The sequence below is a fragment of the Perca fluviatilis genome, chromosome 16 (genome assembly GCF_010015445.1).
Source record: "Perca fluviatilis chromosome 16, GENO_Pfluv_1.0, whole genome shotgun sequence".
Lineage (NCBI taxonomy): Eukaryota > Metazoa > Chordata > Actinopteri > Perciformes > Percidae > Perca > Perca fluviatilis.
Window position 1 is genome coordinate 35153215 of NC_053127.1, and position 25269 is coordinate 35178483.

The 25269-nt window shown below is 39.5% G+C and overlaps 2 protein-coding genes across 11 annotated transcripts in view; both read right to left on the reverse strand.

Annotated features, from left to right (window-relative positions):
- The window catches only part of LOC120544521 (CLOCK-interacting pacemaker-like), a 13945-nt gene extending 11629 nt beyond the window's left edge, over positions 1 to 2316 (reverse strand). For 2 of the 8 annotated variants that reach the window (XM_039778333.1, XM_039778330.1), the window contains exon 1: positions 2211 to 2299. Coding sequence is in view for 1 of the 8 variants with exons in the window: in XM_039778334.1 (XP_039634268.1) it covers positions 2211 to 2279 (69 nt within the window). In the remaining 7 variants the exon portion in view is untranslated. Of the gene's footprint in view, positions 1 to 1914; positions 2065 to 2210 lie in introns of those variants that run through there. The other 6 variants (XM_039778337.1, XM_039778336.1, XM_039778332.1 and 3 more) reach the window with 4 other exon arrangements.
- A 19072-nt stretch (positions 2317 to 21388) lies between these two features.
- Positions 21389 to 25269, reverse strand: part of LOC120543900 (RAC-beta serine/threonine-protein kinase-like) — a 31906-nt gene continuing 28025 nt past the window's right edge. For all 3 annotated transcript variants that reach the window (XM_039777274.1, XM_039777276.1, XM_039777275.1), the window contains exons 11-14: positions 23118 to 23332; positions 22948 to 23035; positions 21915 to 22017; positions 21389 to 21791 (exon numbers count right to left, since the gene is read on the reverse strand). In XM_039777274.1, coding sequence (XP_039633208.1) covers positions 21712 to 21791; positions 21915 to 22017; positions 22948 to 23035; positions 23118 to 23332 — 486 coding nt within the window. In that variant the 3' untranslated portion in view covers positions 21389 to 21711. The remainder of the gene's footprint in view (positions 21792 to 21914; positions 22018 to 22947; positions 23036 to 23117; positions 23333 to 25269) is intronic.

The window sequence follows — 25269 nt, forward strand, 5'->3', positions numbered from 1 at the left end:
TGTTTAAGTGATTTATGAAAGAAAAGCAGAAAAAAATATTGATATATGATGATTTAATATCAGTTTTTTGGACATGTACATTTTTGCCTCGAAGGTGTCGAAAGGGAGTATCTGGAACTATGTAAAAAATACTAATGCAATCAAATTAATTTTGTTGCTTATCTTTGACATATCCAAGCCTCTAATCCCCACCAAAGCCAAATCTAGATATTATTCATTATATGGAAAAAAAATTATTTTTTGTGTTTTTGTAATAAAAAATGAAATACTTCAAATACATAAACTGGCATTTAAAGGGTTAAAATCCTGAAAATGATTGAATGTTTGGTAGTTTTGATTAGGTTACAAGTTGTTTAAGTGATTTATGAAAAAAAAGCAGAAAAAAATATTGATAAATGATGATTTAATAACAGTTTTTGTGTGCGTGGACATTTTTGCCTCGAAGGTGTCGAGAGTAAGTTTTTTTAAGGAGGGCATGAGGGTTAAACTAGTACTACTGCCCAACACTGTTTGCAATATAAGTTAGATTAAACCGGTTAGCCTCTACACCTGACTGAACCGGTGAAACCTGAAAGAGGCCCAAATCTACCACTGACATGGTTTTAAAGCTATTGTTATCCAGTTTTTGATCTCTAAACATTTTAAAATGCACATTTAGATCAGGGAAATCAATATATTTCCGGGGAGCCCTAAACTCCCGTAGCGAGCTCAGTTTTTGGACCTGGATACTTGTAAAACCCTGCATACGCCCATGGTAGTGTTAACATGTTTTCAGTCGTGTTATAGTCAAATGTGCAAATACAAAAAGTTTAAATGGCACTCACATTAGTCTACTACCTTAGCAGGCAGTGAGGATTGCATTGAGAAACTGTAAAGACTGTCTTCAAGGGCGGAAAGGGTTTGGTGTTTCCTGAATAGGATTATTATGTGAATTATGTGATTTATAATCAAAATGATGTTAGGGCTCCTTCTAGCACAGCTACTGAAAAAATGACCCATCATGTAAATATGAAAAGATATCTAAGAAGTGCATTATTTGACAGAACTGTGATCTTTGAGGCGTTTCTTTCAATGCTCTCTTTTAAACGTTAACCTATCTCACAAAGGCCTGATGTAATTGGAAAAACTGGACGTGAGTTTAGCCAAAGAAGAAGTCTATAACATATCAGTTACAGTTTATTTTAAATAACATCAAAATCTGACTTTTGGCAAGCGTACTTCATATCCTGTTGAAAATTAACTAAAAAAAATCCTTAAACAATAACATAATGTGAAAATTGTTTACATTTATTTTTTATTCTAGTGATATTTGGCAGATACAACTTTCATTAAGGTATTATCACTATGAACTCTACTTAGTAGCATTTATATGTCCCTGTAGTAATAGCAATACAAACTTTGTCTTTTTGTAAACTGTCAAGTGTTTTAACATCATTTCAATAAGAAACACATTGTATTTGAAATCACAATGTGATCTATGATGGAAAAGATCAACAAAAGGCTGTAGGTAATGACAGCCTGCTCATTCATGAGAGTGTTAGTGTTTGTCATGTGTTTCGCCTAGCCTCCTGTGTAAACATAACAGCATGTACATGCGGGTGAGGCTGAAGGAGTTTGATAAGATGGTCCTTGGCAGACTATAGTCCCGCCCCCAACACTCTTATGTAATACACTGCAGCTGCAGCTCAGTGAAAAAAAAACTAAAAAACTTGCTGTTAATCCAAAGAGACACTTTTCCAGTAATCACATTGACTTTCACAATACACATTATAAATAGGCTATGTTAAGCCTGTAATACCAGAACAGAGCAGCTGACCATGAAATATTATTTAAGTGCATGCAGAATAGACTCATGATGGACATTAGGTCACAAGACAAAAACGTTAGACACTTTAAATTTGAGGTAGCACTCACCTGTCAGTAGAATCAGAGAAACCCGATCACAACATTTCCATAACCGGAGAGGCAATACCTCCGTCCAGTCCTTACTTTAGAAATCTATCTATCTATCTATCTATCTATTTATCTATCTATCTATCTATCTATCTATCTATCTATCTATCTATCTATCTATCTATCTATCTATCTATCTATCTATCTATCTAATAAATAAATAAATAAATAGACATATTATTCTCCAGTGGAATAATAGTTTTTACCAAAAAAACTAAGAAATTGTTAAATTGATACATGGTGAAGCTGTTGCCTACCGGAATATTGTCCCTGTTCTCAGGCACGGTCGGTCTGACGATTAGTATGTAGTTACTGAAATCATCCATGCTGCTTGTTGCGTAGCCACCCCCACCATTTAAATGTCATTGCGCTGAACAGTTCGGTGGTGACGTAACAGCAGCTGTTTGGCCCGTCCGGGCCAATCCCGTGCCGAGACACGTGTTTAGGTGGTGATGTCGGACAGTCCACGTGAAGCGTGCATTCATATGAAGTCTATGGTGCTTTCAACTGCTGTTGTAAAGCTAGACATTGGGTTGCACTGTTAAACTACAACTGAGACAAATACTTTGTACATAAAAAGCCAAAAATGTAATATTTTTTTATTGTGATTAAAGAAAAAATGCATACAATCTTACAACTGTCATTAGAATATTGTCTTAATAAAGACCTTAAACATACAAAATAAATGGTCACCTACTCACAAATATGTATTTTACCATGTTTTAAATTATGTTTTGTCAGTGCGAGAAAGGAAGAGGAAGGTGTCATGATGTCTGTTAAGAAAAAAGATGTGGTGAAAACTGATGGATACATGTTAATTTAAGTGCACATGTGATAGTCTGTTAATGTAGTGTTTAGGCAGGATTAATCATGTCCTTATGCAATAGAAACTAGACATTTTTTTCTATTGCATAAGGACATGAAAAGTTTCTTATAATACATCCATGTATATAGACCCAGGGACGGACTGACAATCTGTGCGTTCTGGAAAAGTCCAGAACAGCCGTCCATCCGACGGCCATCGGCACAAAAAAAAGTCTATTAAAGCGATATTAACAGCCAACAGCAGGGGGCGCAAATACAATCACTTATATGCTGCGTGTAAAAATAAAACTGAAGAAGAAGAGTTGGCCTACATCATTAGACGTGAGTTAATTTCACATCAGCAATACTGGTAAGTGCCAGGAGCAGGAAACTTATACTTAATATTATTATAGGCTGCCTTTATCCCTTTCTTAGCGAATTGCATAGTCAGCTCAACATGAGTGTGCATCATGATTATGACAATGATCGTGCCATTTAGTGCTGTCAAACTTAACGTATTTAATCATTTCTGTTAGGTTAATTTGAAACATTAAACGCGTTAGAAATGAATCGCGGGTTGACCGCGATTTCACTTGGTTGTATATGAGAGGTTGTAGTAAGCTCAGTTTTGCTGCTAGGATGAAGACTATGGTATTAAATTAAACGGTAAAACATCGGGAATGCATTGGTACCACTCTAAACATGATAACAAACAGGGAAGGGGGCGAAATAATTCACCAAATTTAACCAAAAGTTTAACCAAAAAATCCTAGCTTGCTCTTTCTGTCTGTCTTCCATCAGAGTGCAGTTTTTCCTTGTCTTTCATGTATGTGTTTAGTATTGTGGAACTAGCAAAGACCAGAGGCCTGGACTACGAAGCAGGATTTGGCGTAACGAGCTAACTTCAGGCTCAACCCAGGGTTTTCTGTACTACGAAGGTGGATCAGTTGTTATCGGGTTCAATCGCCATGGTAACTCATGCTGAACACCTAACCTGGTCGGGAGCAGGTTATGTTGGAGATCAGAGATCAACCGGTGTTAAAGCACCACCTACTGACCAATCAATACTCAGTGTTAAAGCACCGCCTACTGACCAATCAATACTCGATTGATAACGGCTTCACCGTTCTTAGAGAAGATCAGGCGGAGCTCGGTGCACAGAGAGAGAGAAAAAAAAAAAAAAAAAAAAAAAAAAAAAAAAAAAAAAAAAAAAGAGAGAGAGAGAGAGAGAGAGAGAGAGAAAAAAGAGAGAGAGAGAGAGAGAGAGAGAGAGAGAGAGAGAGAGAAAAAAAAAAAAAAAAAAAAAAAAAAAAAAAAAAAAAATCATGCGCCACAAAAGTTAAAACATTTAGAGATCGACAACCCCGTTAACATTCCCTGATTGGTATTTGTATGAGATATATATATATATACCCAGACAGCGAAATGTATTTGGGCCAGATTTGGACCAGGTCTTTATTAGCATTTGGCGCAGATCCGCTAAACGGACCTGGGCCGGGCTCATCTGTTCCAACGGCCCAATACCGGAACAGGTTGGAATTACGGATCAGAGACAGATCTGGGCCAGAATTGGCCCAGTACAGTTATTAATGCCATGACGTGTGGTGCGGATCTGGCCCAGACTCATATTTTACATCTGGGGCTCATCTGGCCCTGATCTGTGATTCATATTTACAAATATCCACGCAATTTGTAATTTTCAAAATAGTTTTATTTTTTATTTTAAAAAAGCAAAAGAAAAGGAAAAAACTACAGCATGAACAACCATCTGACGTGAATCCAGATGCACAAAAAGAGAAAAAGCATATGATTAAAGATCATTGTTAATTATTCAAATTACAAAAAAAAATACAAAACCAAGTAACCTAATGTGAACACTGCGCCTACTGTAGGTATATTTACTGCTCATTAGTTGGGTGAAACCGGGCACGGCGTCCACCCCCGCAGTCTTAAGGCAGATCTGATGGCTATTGATTTATCTCCGTGTCCGTGGCTTTGTCAGACATGCGATTCTTCCTCATTGCTCCTGTAAGACGTAGCCTACAAAAAGCACACAAAGCAAAGAAACAAACAGTAGGCTATGTTAGATTAAGTATTCAAAGATTATTTATTACATGACATTATAGTAAAATGCTTGCACAAATGTGACGTGGTGTGTAGTGAGTGAATGAGTGAGAGAGTGATTAAGTAAAGACTAACAAAACTAACAAAAGACGGTTTAGCCTAGTGGGTAGCGCTAACAAACGATTTTGCAGCTAACACACAATGGACACGATATTCAGTAATTTTGGTGAATAATAAGCAAAGATCACCGATTCAGCCTTAAAGCACATTATCACATTAGTTGTGGATGTTTAAAAGAACCTATAGCTACTACAAGCATAGCCTAGCTATAGGTCTACTAGCCTACCCAGCGTATTGTCTGACACGTCTCAGGTTGTCAGAATGTCAGTGTAAACTAAGTTTGTAAAAGTTTATGTTTAGCCTATACATATTTAACATATTAACATGACATCAACAGCAGTTTACTTTTACAATTTTACTTGTATAATGCACTTACCAATAATCACAAAGACGGTGCAGCCTGCAGTCTTCCTCTCTGCATTTCAAATAGAGTTGCGGGTTTATGCAGGAAAAAAGCGTTCCGTTAGTTGTGGCGCGTCCGGTCTGCGCAGCTCCTGCGGATCTGGCCCACACCCGCCGGGCGGACTCAATTCAGTTGTGGCGTCGGTCCGGCGCGCGAACTCCCGTGGATCCGGCCCACATCATGATGTATTAGAACGGGCCCACACCCGCCCGAGCGGGACTCAATTCAGTTGTGGCGTGTCCGGTCTGGCCCCACACCGCTGGGCGGACATATTTCAGTTGTGGCGCTCCGGTCTGCGCAGCTCCCGTGGATCCGGCCCGCACTCGCCGGGCGGACATGTGGCGTGTCTGGTCTGCACAGCTGTCCCGGATCTGCGTCGCACCCGCCGGACGGACTGTCGTTCTCAGAAGCTACAGACAAGTCTGGCGCAAAGTTGGTGCAGATCTGCATACTGAGTGTGACTGCTGCGCGAATCTGCTGATTCGAAAACGGATCTGGCACAGATGTAAATGCTGTCTGGGTATATATTTTAATGGGAGGGAATTAAATATCGGCTTCCTGAGCTGTGTGTCGCCAATGCGCACATCGGTTTGAATTATGTTTTTATATTTTTTATTTGCTCTCACGATCGCTTCCCACTGCCAGGGTTGCAACTGAAATTATAGGCTAAAGCAACGACAGTTAATGGAAAGCACAAGTGTAATTATGGTCAGATCTTGGTCCTGACTGATGGGGAAGTGAAGCGCGCGCCGCTGGATTGGGAAACCCTGAGTTGACTGAACTAGTTCATAATCAGCGTCGTAGTACAGGTTATGCGGGACCGCAGTTGTTAGGTTTGGTGAAGCCGGATTACTGAAAGAAATCCAGGACATGTTGATCTTGCTTCGTAGTACAGGCCTCTGGTGGTTGTTTGTGAAAGCTTCACAGACAACATTGATAGGGCCTAGTCATTTTCATCATTTCACAGCCTTAATATGAATCAAAAGTGTAATATGTAATTGAGAAAATATTAAATAGGTGATTCAATGCTAATTCTTTAACACAAAGCAACACGTTATATACATTATATTTGAATAGTTATAGTATATAGTAACTAACACTCTGTGTAGTTTGGGTATAGGCCTACAGAATATCTCTGTTCAGGTACAGCAAGTATCTCAGAAAGTGTTGTCAGTTTCACTCTGTACTGTTTTATAATTACAAGTTTGTGTAATTTGGGGTTTCTGTAGCCAGTGACATTTCTTTATTTGTATTTTATTTTCAATGCAGATGTAATGGCATTGTACATTTTTAGTTTTATTTGAAGGCTGAGGCTTCATTAATAAACACAACCCCAATTCTCATCATTGGTTTTGAGATGTTACTTGCTGTGAATACCTTGTCTGATAGGCAAATAGAGTATTGTGGCACAGTATCAGGACATCCTGGGTAGTGTCTATCGCGCACAGCTACGGGCGAATGGCCGGATGATGGGCCTATTTGGGAGAAAGTCTAGGGCTGTTCTTTAGCCCCAGTCCGTCCCTGTATAGACCTTTTCACAGATGTAAACATAAACATTCTAAATGGACCCAAGTTGATTTCCTGTTGCAGTGTATGTAAATGTCATCAACTGACAGGATGTTAACAAGGGGCCAGGCTGTTGCCTAGCAATGGAATTCCATTGAAAAGGTCTATAGCATTCCGTTTCCTAGGATGGTGACAGCATGTCTCACCCTGGTCTCACCCTACACTATCTTACTCTGCTTCTGATTGGCTTACCTGTATTCTAACCTTAACCAATAGAGAGCTGAAGTCCCGCCCTTCTACTTCCGGTCCATGGGACCTTACCGTGTGTTCATGGACATCGGAAAAATGTTTTTCCGAGTGAAAACGTCACCATTCATGTAACGTCCTGTGGGAATCAGAGGTGGGAAACTCGGGCTCGATTTTGATAACCGAGTTTCCCAGTTGGTGACGCGTTGACAACTGATGTTTGATGGAGGCGACTTTGGTTCACTGAACATATTTCAATGACAATAAACTGTTTATTGTGGACAAACGCCTCTGCCAAGAAACATACACAGATAACATGTTTAAAATTATTCATAAATAGACCTATGTATAAAAAAAAAAGACATATCATCCATGTCTTTTCCTGTTGGTTGTCCTGCAGATAACACAAACAAACACCTGGCGATGTGCTGTTTGGATGCTCGCATAAGAAAACAGCAGAAAATCTTTTGTTATTGTGGCCTCTATGTTTTCACACACCTGATGCTCTCGGCTACGGCCAACCGTTGGTGGCAGTCATGCAAAAAGTTGTTATGCCAAACGCCAATGTAACAGAAGAAGAAGAACACGCATCCCGACCATGTGAACGCTGCCAGTCGGAAAAACAACGTAACCAGGGGGGGGGCGGTCCCTGTTATTCCGAGGTGGCATGAACGCAGCCTCAATTTGGAAATAATATGAACGAGAGTCAATGGAGGGATAATAATTATTTTTTTATCCCGTTTGAATTGAGTCATGGATTACAAATATGATGTTCGTCAATTTAAAACATTATTTTTCAACCGAAGAAAGTCTTAGTTTATTGTTAATTGTCATCTTTGCAGCCATCTTTGATTAAAGCCTGTTAATTAATCCTAAACCTAAACTAAATTATAACTTGTTTGAAAGTCTTGTTCTTAATCTTCAACATCTCAAGATCGTTGAGAAGGTAGTTGCTAATCAGTTATGTGATTTTCTACATAGCAGTTGTTTATTTGATGACTTTCAATCAGGATTTAGAAAGCATCATAGCACAGAGACAGCACTGGTGAAAATTACTAACGACCTTCTAACTGCTGCAGACAAAGGACTTGTCTCCATTCTTGTTTTACTAGATCTTAGTGCTGCATTTGACACTATTGACCATACAATCCTGTTAAAGAGATTGGAACACTTAGTTGGCATTAAAGGAATCGCTCTAAGCTGGTTTAAGTCCTATTTCTCTGATCGATCTCAATTTGTTAATGTTAATGATAAATCCTCCAAGTACGCTAAAGTTAGCAATGGCGTTCCACAAGGCTCAGTGCTTGGACCAATTCTATTCTCCTTATATATGCTTCCTCTTGGTAATATTATTAGGAAACACTCAATTAACTTTCACTGTTATGCGGATGACACCCAATTATACTTGTCAATCAAACCAGACGAAACCAGTCAGCTAGCTAAACTTCAAGCGTGCATTAAAGATATAAAATCCTGGATGACCTATAATTTTCTGATGTTAAACTCAACAAAACTGAAGTTATTGTCCTGGGCCCTAAACACCTCCGAACCTCATTATCTAAAGACATAGCTACTCTGGATGGTATTGCCCTGGCCTCCAGCACTACTGTCAGAAATCTAGGAGTTATCTTTGATCAGGATATATCCTTTAACACCCATCTAAAACAAACCTCAAGAACAGCCTTTTTTCATCTTCGTAATATTGCCAAAATTAGGAATATCCTGTCTCAAAATGATGCTGAAAAACTAGTCCATGCATTCGTTACTTCCAGGCTGGACTATTGTAATTCCCTACTGTCAGGTTGCTCAAATAAGTCCCTTAAGACTCTCCAGCTGATCCAGAATGCTGCAGCGCGTGTTCTCACAAGAACTGAGAAAAGAGATCATATTTCTCCTGTATTATCTTCTCTGCATTGGCTTCCTGTAAAATCCAGGATTGAATTTACAATCCTTCTCCTGACCTACAAAGCTCTAAATGGTCAAGCATCATCATATCTAGAAGAGCTCCTAATTCCTTATTGTCCCACGAGAGCACTGCGCTCCCAGAATGCAGAGTTACTTGTGGTACCTAGAGTCTCTAAAAGTAGAATGGGAGCCAGAGCCTTCATTTATCAGGCTCCTCTCCTATGGAACCAGCTCCCAATCTGGGTTCGGGGGGCAGAAACTGTCACTGCATTTAAGAATGAACTTAAAACTCTCCTATTTGATAAAGCTTATAGTTAGGGAGTGAGGAGTTGCAGCGTCCGCCTAACCAGGCCCACATGCTTCTCTTCATAGTCGTCAGATTAATAATATAACAAAAGTAGAGGTAGGCAGGCCAGCACAGCCCGATCCGGCAGGGAGAGTTCAAAGCACGAACAGGCAACCTCTCCTTTTACCTGTATCTCTTAGTTACGCTGTTATAGTTCTAGACTGCCGGGGGACTTCCTTCCTTTGACACACTGAGTTGCTCTCTCCTCTCCCTTTTTATTACCATTTGTGTGCATCCCGTCCCAGAAATGCTTGTTACTAATCCGAGCTTCTGGGGAGTTTACTCCCCGGAGTCCTTATGTTTTTTCACCCAGCGTATTTCCTTGGAGAACGTTGGCACCAAGATCTTGGTTGCAGCTGTCGCCGTGGTCCTGCTGCACTCCCTGCTAAGCTCTGCGGTGCCCTGCAATGTCATGCTGCATCCTGCTGAACCCTGCTACTTCCTGCTACGTCCATCCATGCTCTGCTGGGCCACGCTACATCCCGTAACGCCCTGCAGCGCACTGATATGACATGAACTACTACGACTACCATTTGACGTCACTTTTCCATTATTAATGTGACTATTATTGCCACTGTTCATCACATCCCCAACCGGCACCGTCAGACACCGCCTACCAAGAGCCTGGGTCTGTCCAACCCAGTCTCACGTCAGTTCGTGATGGCATTACGAAATTAAATCTATTAGAACGTGATACCCTCACGTTATTTTGAAGATTTACGTGTTGGGGTCACGTTTTTTATACTAATGTATTTCAATGAGAAGCATCTTATGTAATCACAGCACGAAACTTTCTGCCAGTCGGGCTGCAGCAGAGAAGCTGGATACAGCTTTGATATTATTGGTATTTTTAGCCCAATAACCGCTGTTTTAATCAACATTTATTCACCAGATCTTATCACGGTTTATATGTATTTCTTTTAATGTTATTATTTCGGTCTATTTCGGCCAGGGAAGCTGGATTGCTTTGTTGTTTATTGATATTTTTAAAACTATAACGCTACATCTTTCAACATGTATTTAGCTGTTATCATGGTATGCATTTCTTTATTTTAATAATATTATTTCGGTCTTATTACCGGTAAATATTACAGTAAATAAGACAGAACATTAGGTTACGATATATGAGCGAGCTGGCGCATTCAAAGCCAATGTCCCACGATGCAATCCGGGCATTCATTCACAGAATCAGACAGCGATCAGCGGGTCTTTAACGCCTGTATCACTTCAATGTACGTTAGGGATCATGTAGAGCGTTGTTATAGCGAATACACAACAGCGGGTGATCAGGACCTGACGTCAATCTTCTTTCAGCGGATCGATTGATAGCTCTCCTCCAGAGGGAACAGATCTGCGGCCATGGCAACGCTATGCTATGCATGGTCACGGTACGTCGTTTATCAATTAGCATCGGATTTGTTATTAAGATAAAAAACATATTTTCGCAAATAATGTAATATTGATGTTTTTGTCTAACGTTGTATTTGAGGAGTTAAACAATAAACATAGCAATAATAATAAAATACAGTTTCATGTATTTGTCTCATGTACTGTTTGCTCAGCCGGCCGGTGGGCGGCATCAATCTGAAACGGACGAAGCCCCACGCACGACCGACAGCAGAAACAGGAGCCGAACATGTCCGGTCCACCCACCCCGAAGAACTACAAGTGCTCAAGCTTTGTAACAGATTCTGGGCGCGTCTTAAGTGGGAGTTGTAGTTTTTAAATATATTGGTATATTTCTCATATGTAGAAGTTGGTAGTGTAGAATTTTGGATACACCCTGGGTTTTTTTGGGATGGGGAACACACTGGTGTCATCAGATTTTAAAAATCGAATCGTTAAATAGGTGAAAATAGCTTATTACCATATTTGACAGTGCTTACAGTAGGTAAACTTTGGTGACCATATCTACATGATAGCTGAGGTCCAGAGCTTTCTAGAACAGCTGGTCTTATGTGTGTTGCACCTTCTGTTGCTAAATGACAAGCCTTCAAAGATTTACTGGGTTCAAGGTTCAGAGGTCAATATTTCAAAGCAGGAATAATGTATGCTCTTCAGACTGACATATGTTACTGTCCAGGTTGAGATCTTTCCAACGATGTTTTTGCTATAGTCCTACGACAAGGTTTTAATTTTCACATATCATAGGGACCATTTTGCAAGCAATACTTTATTATCCCCAGAGGGATATTTGCCTTGAGTTAAAATGCTTCAAAAATAACACTTGACATATTGTTTTATCAGCATACAGATGACATACTTATGATAAAAAAACATAAAAAAAAGTGATATGGAGTCAGATTGAAGCACATCACACAGCCACAATCTATTGCTCATCTTTCACAAACAGTGAGCAACACACAACCATATGCATCATATCATGAAGCTATTCCCCTACAGCCTCAAGCAACATTATTTTAACTTTGAATTGAGGTAGGTCCAAATTAGGGCTATAGTTTAGAATTATTTAGTTTACATTAGGGTACCCATTTCTTCTGTCAGAGGATAGAGCTACTTGGCATGGAGAATAAAGATTGATCAGACCATATTCTCTGTGCTCCCCTTACAAGTAAGCTTTAAATGAGATGTTTTTAGATATTGCTGACATATTAAAATGCTCTGTAATGCAGCCTTGTATAACATAAACCATCTGATTCACTGTGAGTGTCTGCTCTAAATGATAAGACACACTTTCAACACGGGCCTTACAGCCAAAGGTGTTGTCCATATACACACCAAGGTGCCTGTAGGAGCAGAGCCCATTGATTGGTTCATCATTTATGACCTCTGATACCCTCTGACCCATGTCACGACCAACTCCTCATTTTGTGAAATGGTTGAATGAGATTGTTGGTTTGGCACCACATTCTGGTCTCTATTTTAGCAGAATATGCAAAAGTACTTGTGTCTGTGTGCAGTAGGCTGAGGTAGAAGTGTGCCAAAAATGCCAAAACACGTTTGTGTACACGTACCCATACAAAGCTATATACATCTCTGTGAACAAAAACCTCAGCAAAAATCTGCTTAAAATGCTTCCTAAAACTAGCCCCTTCTTAATTTTGAAAAGGTAGTCTCAGTAAAGGCTGAGTTTAGCTACAAGCTGTACTGTAACCATGCTGATTGATATCAGGATCATCTTCTGAATATAATAATTAATGATAGGCCTACCATAAATTGTTACTAATAATACAGTGTGATTTAAATCAAATTAAGTCCCATACATAAATATCCTTATGTTTTTTTCCCCTTTAGTCTTTGCTATTAACATTCATCAACTGCAAATTTAGAAAATTGTGTTTTTAAATAACTATGCATGGAAAATAAAATGAAAAATGCTTCTCTTTGTAAGTAGTTTATTTTTTGTTTTTCACAACATAGCCTACAAGTCAAAACAAATGCCCATTAGTCAAACAAGCCATTAGGCTGTAGTTCTAAACACTCAACTGTAGTTTGTTTATATAGGCCTAGTATTTTTCTGCGACAAGGCAAATCAAAGTGCTTAGCATAAAACACTATTCTTTCATTATTGGTATTTTTATTGTATAAATTCTCACGTACAACGTGCAGCAATTTGTTTTATTCTTTTACGTGCAGCAATCTTTTCTATCCGCCGAGTGGTAATTGTCACTTCAGCAGTCTTCAGCTGATGTCATTTAGCAACAGAAGGTGCAACACACATAAAAAAGCTCTGGACCTCAGCTATCATGTAGATATGGTCACCAAAGTTTACCCACTGTAAGCACTGTCAAATATGGTAATAAGCTATTTTCACCTGTTTAACGATTCGATTTTTAAAATCTGATGACACCAGTGTGTTCCCCATCCCAAAAAACCCCAGGGTGTATCCAAAATTCTACACTACCAACTTCTACATATGAGAAATATACCAATATATTTAAAAACTACAACTCCCACTATAGACGCGGCCCAGAATCTGTTACAAAGCTTGAGCACTTGTAGTTCTTCCGGGGTGGGTGGGCGGACATGTTCGGCTCCTGTTTCTGCTGTCGGCCGTGAGTGGGCTTCGTTCCGTTTCAGATTGATGCCGCCCACCGGCCGGCCGAGCAATCAGTACATGAGACAAATATATGAAACTGTATTTTATTATTATTGCTATGTTTATTCTTTAACTCCTCAAATACAACGTTAGACAAAAACATCAATATTACGAATATTATGTATTTTTATCTTTTCTACCCGCCGAGCGGTAATTACGACGTCACTTCCGGAGTCTTCAGCTGATTTTTTTAAACGGTGCATAACTTACTGGAACATAACTGAGCAACACGTTGTTGCTGGTGACAAAACCACTGATTATATATATTATATTTATTACATGGCTTGCTTGAAATCTAATGTAGAATACGGTCTTTTATTTTCTTGATAACAGACCGTTGCTAAGTATAACACAACGTTGCCATGCATAGCAGAGCGTTGCCATGGACGCAGTTCTGTTCCCTCTGGAGGAGAGCTATCAATCGATCCGCTGAAAGAAGATTGGCGTCAGGGTCCTGATCACCCCGTCGTTGTTGTATTCGCTATAACAACGCTCTACATGATCCCTAACGTACATTGAAGTGATACAGGCGTTATAGACCGCTGATCGCCGTCTGATTCTGTGAATGAATGCCCGCATTGCATCTTGGGACATCGGCTTTGAATGCGCCCAGCTCGCTCATATCGTAACCTACTGTTCTGTCTTATTTACTGTAATATTTCACCGGTAATAAGACCGAAATAATATTATTAAAATAAAGAAATGCATACCATGATAACAGCTAAATACATTTTGAAAGATGTAGCGTTATAGTTTTAAAAATATCAATAAACAACAAAGCAATCCAGCTTCCCTGGCCGAAATAGACCGAAATAATAACATTAAAAGAAATACATATAAACCGTGATAAGATCTGGTGAATAAATGTTGATTAAAACAGCGGTTATTGGGCTAAAAATACCAATAATATCAAAGCTGTATCCAGCTTCTCTGCTGCAGCCCGACTGGCAGAAAGTTTCGTGCTGTGATTACGTAAGATGCTTCTCATTGAAATACATTAGTATAAAAAACGTGACCCCAACACGTAAATCTTCAAAATAACGTGAGGGTATCACGTTCTAATAGATTTAATTTCGTAATGCCATCACGAACTGACGTGAGACTGGGTTGGTCTGTCCGAGGTTTCTTCCCAAGAGGGAGTTTTTCCTCGCCACTGTCGCACTGCTTGCTCTTGAGGGAATTACTGTAATTGTTGGGGCTTTGTAAATTATAGAGTGTGGTCTAGACCTACTCTATCTGTAAAGTGTCTCGAGATAACTTGTGTTATGATTGGATACTATAAATAAAATTGAAATGAATTAAACTGTTGAACTATAAGACTGTGAAAATACGTAATTAGAAAGACTACACACTTCAATGTCGCATGGATGACGTCTCTACATTACTTTAATGAGCAGAGCATCTCGCTTGTTCTTTTGCTTCTCTGCACTTCACTGGATAAAACACAGCAGTTACGATAACGTTACGTGTTGTTTAACAGAGCTAAGCTAGCTAGCTAGCGAGCAGGTTGAGCATCAAGCTAGGTGAGGTAGATTGTGTGAGACGGGAGATGTAGGCCTATTTCACTGAGCGGTTTCACACAAAACTAAGTGGTCATACGACAAAGCTACGGCTAACTGAGAATTTCTTCGGTTGAAAAATTATCTTTTAAATTGACGATCATCATATTTGTAATCCATGGCTCAATTCATACGGGATCAAAAAATAATTTGATTCTCCCCGTTCACTACTACCATATTTTGTCTGAGTTAAGGTCCCATGAGGGCCACCGGAATGTGCGTGACTTCGGCTCTCTATATCACTCCTCACATGCCTAAATAACCAATCCAACCAATAAAAACAGAGTACTAGCCAATCAGTGGCATAGAAGGGCGGGTCATGCAATCCTAGAAAACTGATTGCTATCCGTGGGAGCATTAATACATCACAGGAAGCGTGCACAACCTGTTAAAGCTCACAGCCCAGTTTATGTCCGCAGCTCACTTGAAATGTGTTACTGGTTGTATTGGCCCTTAAAAGGTATTTCAACAGGTAGTACTGGGTAGGCTATAATCCGTCAAATATAAGTCTTGTGAATGAAATCAAGTACGTAATTTCGAGGCAGAAACAACTTTCCAAACACAAGGTGGGCCCTGCAATCCCTTTTTGGCAAGTGCAAGAGTGCATTTTATGGGTTATATTGCCCCTTTAAAAAGGTATTTCAACAGGTTAAAATACTGGGTGGATAATAATTTGTCAGATATAAGCCTCAAATTAAATAATTTTTAGGCATAATCAACATTTTAGTGACAAGGTAGAAGCTGCAATCCCTTTTTGGCAAGTGGAAAAAATTATGAATTGGTTATAATCTAGGGCACAAGGTACACCTGCAGATGGCAATCACTTTTTGGGCTGGGATAGCGCACCCACTGGATCCCGGTATGGGCGACAGACTGCTGCACGGCATGGAGGATGTTCAGGTGAGTCAAAGGTATTAAATATTTTACGTGAAATACCGCTTCATAATCAAGTGTTTGGGTCCAGGCCAGGGATGCCAGGGTTCACTGGGCAAAACAGGGATAATGCCACTGCAATTATATTACAATTCATCGAATATTATCTCAATAACAGACAAGGAATTTATGAATTGTAATCATTAATTTATCTCTGCAAATAAACTAGACTAAAATTAATCTTGAAAAAAAATGCCAGAAATTGAAATAAAAGAAACATACTTGACCTTCAAAAGCTAATTCTGATATAGCCTGTGCCAAAGTCTATGGCAGGTTTCACATGTCGCAACAAACTGTGACTAGGCCAGATATCACCCACAGCACCAGTAGCCTACCTGATACGGTAATACATCTCAACTTCCTAAGATTCCTAAATGAGCATGCTATATTTACAAGGGAATGGCCCAGCTGTTAATGATGAAATGTCCTACCAAAAAAACACAATCAGTAGTTTTGCCAATGCCAATTTTGTGATCACCACTATTGCAGTGAACAGCTGATCAATGCCTTGTATTCCTATAACATGAGAGTAAGAGACCGTGGGTGTGTGCGGCAACGTGTGAGGCAGCCGGGTGGAGGTGTGGTTGCTCCCGGGCAGCACATGTTCCCTGCTGGGGGAGTTTTGAAAAGCACCGTGAGGCTGCTGTGTCTCGGCAGAAGCACACAGCAGCTTCACCGTCTCTAATAAACAGAGACAAAGGCTAGGCTAGGATTAGACTTCAAGCAAAAGTGGCCCAAATCTGATATAGTATACTGCTCATATGTGACTGAGATCGGTTTTTTCACAACAGTGTATACATCAGTTCACACCTAGCATTATGCTGCATCCAGCATTGCACGTGAAACAAACAACAGGAAAAGTGCAATGAAAGTTAATTTAAAAAAAATCAGGCAAGATCCATCTTGCCAGAGTTCACCGACAAAAACACATCTGGCGTCCCATCAGTATGGCGGCGCACACACTGTTTGTGTTGTAAAATGTGTCTTTTTACCGTTGCTGACAAGGGCAAACATACTGCAAATTAAGAAAACATACAAGTGAAGAAACATCTTCACCAACTTGGCAACACGTGCAGCATTTAGAAAACATTCACCAACTTAAAGACACACTAAAACATCAACTTAATGACATCAAGCTAAGCTATATGCTTAATTAACGTTACTCCCCCTCATAATTGTAGAACTTGATATGTAACTTGAAACCTTTTTTCCCCATTTGTTGGTGGGTGCACGCAAAGCGCGTTGACAATTTTGTGCACATTATTTATCATCCATTACAGTGTTCTTTGTTTTGAAGACCTGTTTTGGAAACAAAATCTCAGTTTTGAAAATAGGTCACAGAAATACCTCTCCTCATATAGTTATCAAAACTACATACAAAAAAACGTGTCACCCAAGGTGGCAAAGAGAAAAGCAACCTGTGCATTAGTTCATCAAATAAGTTCAAACCTGCAGTTTAGTGGTGATGACCACTAACCCTAACAAAACACAAGATACAATTAACAAAAATATTCTTTGTCTGTTAACTGCTCCCTTTCCTGTTTCTGTAATTACACCAGTCCATAGATTTTCATCTATGACCTACTGAATTATGGTATTATTATATTGTATTGTTGGTCAGACACCTTGGATAAATGGATTGTTGGTGTTTCTTATCCAACCTTGACTGCAGTGATGTCATCACAGACTATGACCTCTGAGTGCGGACTGCACATGAGATTTGCGTTTAATATTTCCCCAGCACACAAATGTGCATTATTGAGGTTAGAGACCATTCATATTCTTGGATGGAAACACTTCTGAAATGGCACTGCAGTCTGATGGGCCCTCACATTGTCCAATACAATATGTCAGTGTAACAAAGTTGGACAAGTGTTGTCTCTCCCTCAACCTTTTGTTCACACACCCCTCCAACACAGCTGCCTTTCCTTTACATCATTTAACAAACCTGATGTGCCCTTTACATTTCTCTGCAGATCAGCTGAGGCAATAGTGTTGTACTGTACCTCCACATATTCTCACAGTGAATGAGCCCACACAACCAGAAAATATTTCTCCTCATTAGGAACTAGATTGAGAATATTTTCAGCAGAAGACTGGGGTGAAATGTTCTGTACACTATATTTTCTATGTGATGGTTGTGCCAAAAGTAATGAGAACTGCGTGAAATGAACCAAACTCAGTAAAAGTGAATGCATTTGAAGTTGTGATCACTGCATTTACAGTCTTTGAGCATAGTTGGCAGAGATGCATCAAATCAGGTAAAGCAAAAACTGAAAAGCAAGTTCTTCCTTTGTGCGCATGAACAGTCTGTGTTCAGAATGTAACAGCTGTTAGCCTCAAAGTAGCTTTGGAGAGTAATCTGGGCTGCTTATTGTGTGTAGTCACTCTGCTGTGGTTGAGGCTTCAGTTACAGTTACAGCAGAGAAAAGCATCAGCAAGGCTAAATGTGTGCCAGGCAACACCCAGCTTATCAGCTCAGCTCTACGTGATCTCAGATTGGCTGCTGGTAACAAGTTACAAATAGGAGCTAAACGTTAGAAGGCATTAAACCTGCCTAACTGAGGTTGAGGAAGGCAGGAATAACAGAATGCACTTCCTGTCTCTAGGTATGTAGTTTAACTACCAGTGTATGCTTTATACTTACAAGTGGTTGGTACCTGTATTACTACTAATATCAAAGCTTCAGTTCCCTTACAGTGGAGGGATGAAAAGAATCAAGACAAAAACATGAGGATGTATTAAGACAGTTAGAAATGTGTATTGGATCACTGTCTTTCAAAATTACATTCAAAGACGAATAGAAATCCATTGTTTGAATTGAAAATGTAACTGAAAACATACATTTCCTTTCAACTATTATGAATTTACTTAATTAATCTGTGAAGGAGCTTCAGGGTACAGGAAGGATGAGGGAAAACAGCAAGTCGAGGAGTAAAACGGGAACAAAAATAAAGATAACAGATTTTTTTTTTCTTTTCAAACAACACAGGTGACAGAAGGCCTGTGTGTAATAGGAAGTTGAGCAGGTTGTCTGCACCAGCTTTGTATTTATTACCAGTGCCTCAACAGCGTAGCACCAATACAATGTTGGGTGCATTTTCATGTACAGTATAACACCCAGTATTGCAAATTATATAGGTGCATGCCCCCTTTTTACCATTTAATATTGTGCAGCGATTAATAATAGATGGGAAGAATTGAAAATAATAAAAAATACATCCCTGCAAGTCACCATTGCACTCAAATGAAAAAATCTCACAATGGACCATGTTCATGATATTCACAGCTCCCTAGAGGATTTCTTAGCTCTCCCGCTAATTTATGTCTAATCAAATCAAAGTATCAAGCAGGTAAAGTTTAAAATGGTGAATTGTGATCTGAGGAAAGACTTTCATCGAAAGGCTACTAACATATGTTATAACATAGGTATAAGTGAATTGGAAATATTACAGAAGTAGCTTTGAATGCTAAAAAAGGATGACACTCGAAATATGAACATGAACTCTGAAAGTGCTAGAATTCAGTTTGGTGCGGTTTTTTTCAATAGTAGAGCTGATACAACACCTGAGTTTCAATACAGATACAATACTTTTTTAAACCTGACTTTGAGGGTTTCTACATTTTATTTCTCATTTCACCAAAATATAAGTTCTCCAATGTTAAATTTTGTTGAAACAAATGCATCCATTCTAGAACTTTGTCGAAATTAAATAGTCTTAACTCTGGTCAATGCTGACGTAAATCTGATCACAGAAGAAGTTAACAGGATTATGAATCTGACCAGACATTTGATACTAGCTTCTGGTATCTCACAGTTTTTGATACTGTGCAATAGACACAATTCCATGAGATGTTAAAAAATACTAAGCACCGACACCAATACAGGAAGCTTTCAGCTACATTATAAACATGGTCCATCTGAGAAAAATGAGGTCTGCTTTAAATCACTAAGTGCAGTGATGGTTCGGAGTGATTTCACCCTAGGGTCCTTTGCACCATGACCTCAAGCCAAACACCCCCCCAGAAGCTTTTTTCACCTGGGTCGAACATTGGGAGAGTTAGCATTATCAGCTGAATAACTTAGTGCAGGGGCTAATGGATCAGAGAATGTCTCTTGTACAATACCCCACTAATAATGCCCGAAATGATACCAAACGTCTACACTAGTACAAATAGGTTATGCACTCATAAAACGATGGATTGTAAAGTTTGTAAGTACACCAGAAGTTTATGTAAATAACAATTTCCTGTTGGCTTCTCGTCTCTGCTGCTGCTACTGAGTGCTTAGGGCCGTATACAAATTACAACACCGAAAAGAGATAAAACAAAAATATTTATTAATTTAATGATTAAATAAGGTAATGTATCCAAACTTACCTCAATTATAACTTGTCTGCTGCTAGTTATACTACAGCACTTACTTGTGCACTGGACTGTGTACTAAAAAAAAGTTAAATTAAAAAATATTTTTGTTGCATCTCTTTTCGGTGTTGTAATTTGTAGATGTCCCTAAGCACTCGTCTTACTGCAGCAGCAACAACAGCAGAGAGCAGAAGCCAGCAGGCAAGTGTTATTTACATAAACTTCTGGTGTACTTACAAACTTTACAATCCATTGTTTTATGAGTACATAACCTATTTGTACTAGTGTAGAAGTTTGGTATCATTTCGGACATTATTAGTGGGGTAACGTACAAGAAACACTCTCGGATCCATTAGCGCCTGCACTAAGTTATTCAGCGGCTAACACTACTCTACGCTAACTCTCCCAATGTTAGACCCAGGTGAAAAAAGCTTCTGGTGGGGTGTTTGGCTCGAGGTCATGGTGCAAAGGACCCTAGGGTGAAATTACTCCGAACCATCACTTTATCCTCTTAAATCCCAAGAATGGTGTGTATTTTGCTGATTGAAAAAGATTTTAAAAAAATGTGTTAGAATTAAAAATTCTTAAAAAAAGAACATACACCTTGTGAATTAAGGTATTCCCAGTTCCCATTAATTGATGTGTCACGCTTGACAGATCTGTTAAAAAAGATCAAAGTTTGAGATGAGAGCAAACTAATAAACAAGTGATGTGTTTTCATTGCATACAGTTAAAGGACAGCCTCTCTCCAACACCTCATCTTCTGCTTTCTACACGGAGATAATTTGATAATCATGTCTTATCAATTAATCTGTTGTTCCTAATGAATGTTGGGCAAGTGTTGTATTAAGACACACACAAAACCTCTTGCTCTCACAGACTCCCTCTGACTCAACTGATGACATCCAGTTTGGACTTGATGCCCTCCTTTTTCTCAAAAAAAGAAAGAAAAAAGATCCACACACACACACACACACCTAACAGAAACACCCAACAAACTGCCCCGCAACTTTCTCATATACAAACCTGTCTATCACCAGTTGTAACAGCTAGTTCTGAAGAAGAGCACTTGGAAACATCATGAAAGAAACTGTCCATAAAGACCATTAAAAGAGAGTGCTAAAAATGATCAACGGTTTATATTGAAAAAGCAGCAGCAGTTATAGGCCATCCAAAGGTGCTTCAGACAGTTGTTTTTCAGTTGTGCTGATGACTATGTGAGGTCCTGAAGTCCAGTTTGATACAGTACAGTCAGTATGACCAGGCTTTGACCGTAGTGTTGACAGAGGGGGCTTCTATAAAGCAATATGGCTGCCAGCTGAGGCACTTTGATGCTGGCAGACTAAACCTCATTAAAGATGGAGGTTCTGGTCATTTTACAGCTGTAAGGATGTGGCCAAGGTGTTCATGCCTCATTTGTTTTTGTGTGTGTGTGGCAGAGATGCTATCACTCTCTTATGCTAGCAGAGTAGGAGAACTGGGGGAAATGTGCTTGCTGGCCAGGGTCCTCGCAGTCCAGACTGTTATCTGTAAGAACAAGACAGCAGAAGTCAATCGTCGCATTCAAATCAAGAACCCCGACCGTGATAATGGAAAGTGGTGGAACAGGCACTGACACAGAGTGTCGCTGTCCAGTCAGGGGATACCTACACTTGTCTGGAGGAGTGAGCGTGATGGTCTGTGCTGTGAACTCATCATCAAAGTACCGGGTGTCTGTCTCTGATGTCACTTGTGGTTTGAACAGTGGGGTAAGCTGGCGCAGGGGAGAAGATTGGTTAAATGCCATTCGATTGGAAGATACTGGACTTCGAAAATAACTACATGTAGACAAAGGTTTGTGACACAAGCAGCATTGTTCACATACTGCCTGTTTACTTTGTGCATATCCGAAGTATTAAACATATCCACTGGGGGGCAGATCAGGGCTGCATCATTTCTTACCGACTCTGAGATAACTTTTTGAGAAACTTTGATTAACATAAACTTAACTAAACATGGCTAAACGCAACAGGGTTACTGTGTTGTTAATGATAACAACACTGTGTGTAACAGTGGACAAGCTCTATAGGTTTCTCTTGGAAACTTTCCACTATTGCTGTTTGTTAAAAGTTTGCTGACTTTAGAATTCAGGATACTCAGGGGTTTCGATCATGGAAGTATAGTAAAGCTTTCTTAGTTGCAGTAGGAAATTATAAGAGAAGTCCATTATGTCTGTTTTACATTTTTATGAAGCATGACATTTTGCCACCATCAGTTGACAACTTGACACAAAAAAACAATAACAACTCTCTCTCTCAATACTGATCTAGTATTGAAAAGACAATGTGGCTAGATTTGTTTTTTAAAGTAAATTTAGATTCAGAAAATAATCTGACATGGCAAACCTATCATATGCTTCTTATGATTCTAGTTCATAGAGATGAATTTAACCTGTTCTGTATTTCTGCACATTACATTTCCAGCAGCACGGTTAACAACTCTGAGAGCATCTTTCAAGATGTAAGCCTTTTTACTACATGTGAGTGGGAGCAAAAATTGGAGGTGATAATTATTAAAGCCTGATAAAAGTGTCTGAAATCACAGATACGAAGGCTAACTCAGCAATCAGCCATGACATCGAAGCCATGACATGACACTAGAAGCAAACCCCAGCTTCACTTCCTTTGTCCTCTGAATATCTTACCTTCTTTTGTACCACATCCTGCCAGTTGATGATGATAAAAAATTTGTGACTCATTACTTCTTTGGCATCAGTGGGACCTCCACCCAACCTGTAGTCCAAACAAGATCATGTAAGGATTAAGTTATTGTATCCAAAATAATTCACAGAGAGGATCAGTCTGGGTCAAATACCTCTGTTTGGGGTCTTTCTTGAGTAGGCCAGCCAGCAGGGACTTGGCCTCGGGCGACAGGTTCCTGGGGAAGCGGATTTCCTCCATGAGGATGAGCTCAAACAAACGCTCATGGTCTTGGTTGTAGAAAGGCAGACGGCCGCACATCATCTCATACATGACTACACCCAGACCCCACCAGTCCACCGCCCGGCCATAGTCATTATCTTCTAGAACCTGAGAAACAGATATTTGCCTGATTACAATTCTCAACAATGGCAGTAAAAAGTGACTTTAAATTTGCAACATTTATATTTGGTACACATCACACTTCTCTAACCTAAATCTATATATTTTCAGTTTTTAACTCACTTTCTGTGAGTAAAACAGATTTCCCACCAGCCACCATGTCCAACACCTGGGCTCGTATGTAAAAAGCAGATTAAAACTTTGTTCACTTAGTTATGAGTGACCAGGAGATGGCTGTCCTACAGCACAAAGGCAGAGAATGTGATGAATTAGTGGTAGGGAAATTAAATAACCACAACTGTACATAATTCCTGTGGATTTGGCCAAAATGTATCATGTAGTTTGCAGTATGCAAACAAAAGCAAAATCTGCAGTATACCAAAAACACCCAGATGTCTTACTGATTCGGAGGAAATCTCCAGTATGCCTCGGACTAGTCTCGCTTTGCCAGACCCTCCTCCAAAGCGCGCTGAAGGAGAGTCTGGCTACTCCACACAGCATTCGGGGATGGAAGGAAAATGTGCTCTGGTTTAATGGTATTTCTTTAAACCAATCAGAGCCATGGACGGTGCCAAACTCCGCACAGAGCCACTGCAAAATAGTTGTGCGAGAGAAAACTCAGATTGTACATATAGTCTAGCTAGCGGTCTCAATTTACCATGCAGAGATCGGAGGAGCAGTAAACAATAGTCCTCATAAATCCACCGAATTTAAAATTCCAACACAAAGAAAGCGGAAGGAAACAGAAAATACATGTATCCAGCGGAATTTCCTGCAGCACCGGAGCAATCCTGGAAATGGAACGCAAAGTATATAGACTAGCCTCGGACAAACATCCATGCTCGGACCAGTCTACTTCGCCTACTGTGTCCCACAAGGCAAAGTGCTGGAACAGTCACAACAATCATGGCTTGCCGTTGTGGCCAACAAATAAAAACGTTTTTACAATTTTCGTCTGCTATTTAATCACTAAATTCACTTCTGAGACTTTTATATGCGAGAAATCAACTTGTAGATTTCGAATATGGCCAGTTTTACAAAAATTTATGGCGAATTGCAAATTTCCTCTGATGTCAGAGTTGAGAAGCTCCACAAACTGAAGCAACAGCCGGTTAGTTCCTACCAGGCTCACTAGCTAGCCAACCGGCCTGTCATGCTAGACCTCGCTGTGAGCTCATGGACAAGAGGCGTTTATTTCCCCGATCGTTTGTTAAAATAACATGACACAAATATTCATTATAAGATTAACGGGAACCTGTGGTTATCTGCCTTATCGGAGTTAAAAAGCTCCACAAACGATTGCGGCGTAACAAGCTCGCTGGCTCACACACACACACACACACACACACACACACACACACACACACACACACACACACACACACACACACACACACACACACACACACACACACACACACACACACACACACACACACACACACACACACACACGAGGGAGAGCAGCATCTAACAAGGCAGGGACATGAACAGTCTCTCTTTGACAGACTTGAAATATATTATAACATTTAGATTTCATATTTCAGTTCATAATTATTGTTTGTTGTATTTGCTCACATAAATAAATATTTAAGAAATTGAGTTTCAGTTTGTATGGTGGATAAACAGTTGTACATAAAGTGGTAACATGCTATGGCATATGTTATTTAGACTTAAGGGGACACAAGCTTATAATTTTTCATTAATGTATTGGTTTATTTAAATCAGGGACAGTGTACATTAAATGTATTGCACCAGATATATATCATAAATATATCACAATGCTAAATTCAATCCGTTGTCCCTGGACATGTATACAATGCACATGTATATAAAAAATGTAATTACATATAACACTAATGTACACATGTGGGAAAGACTAGTGTGAATACATTCAGAGAGGCAGTATCAGACTTTAATCACAA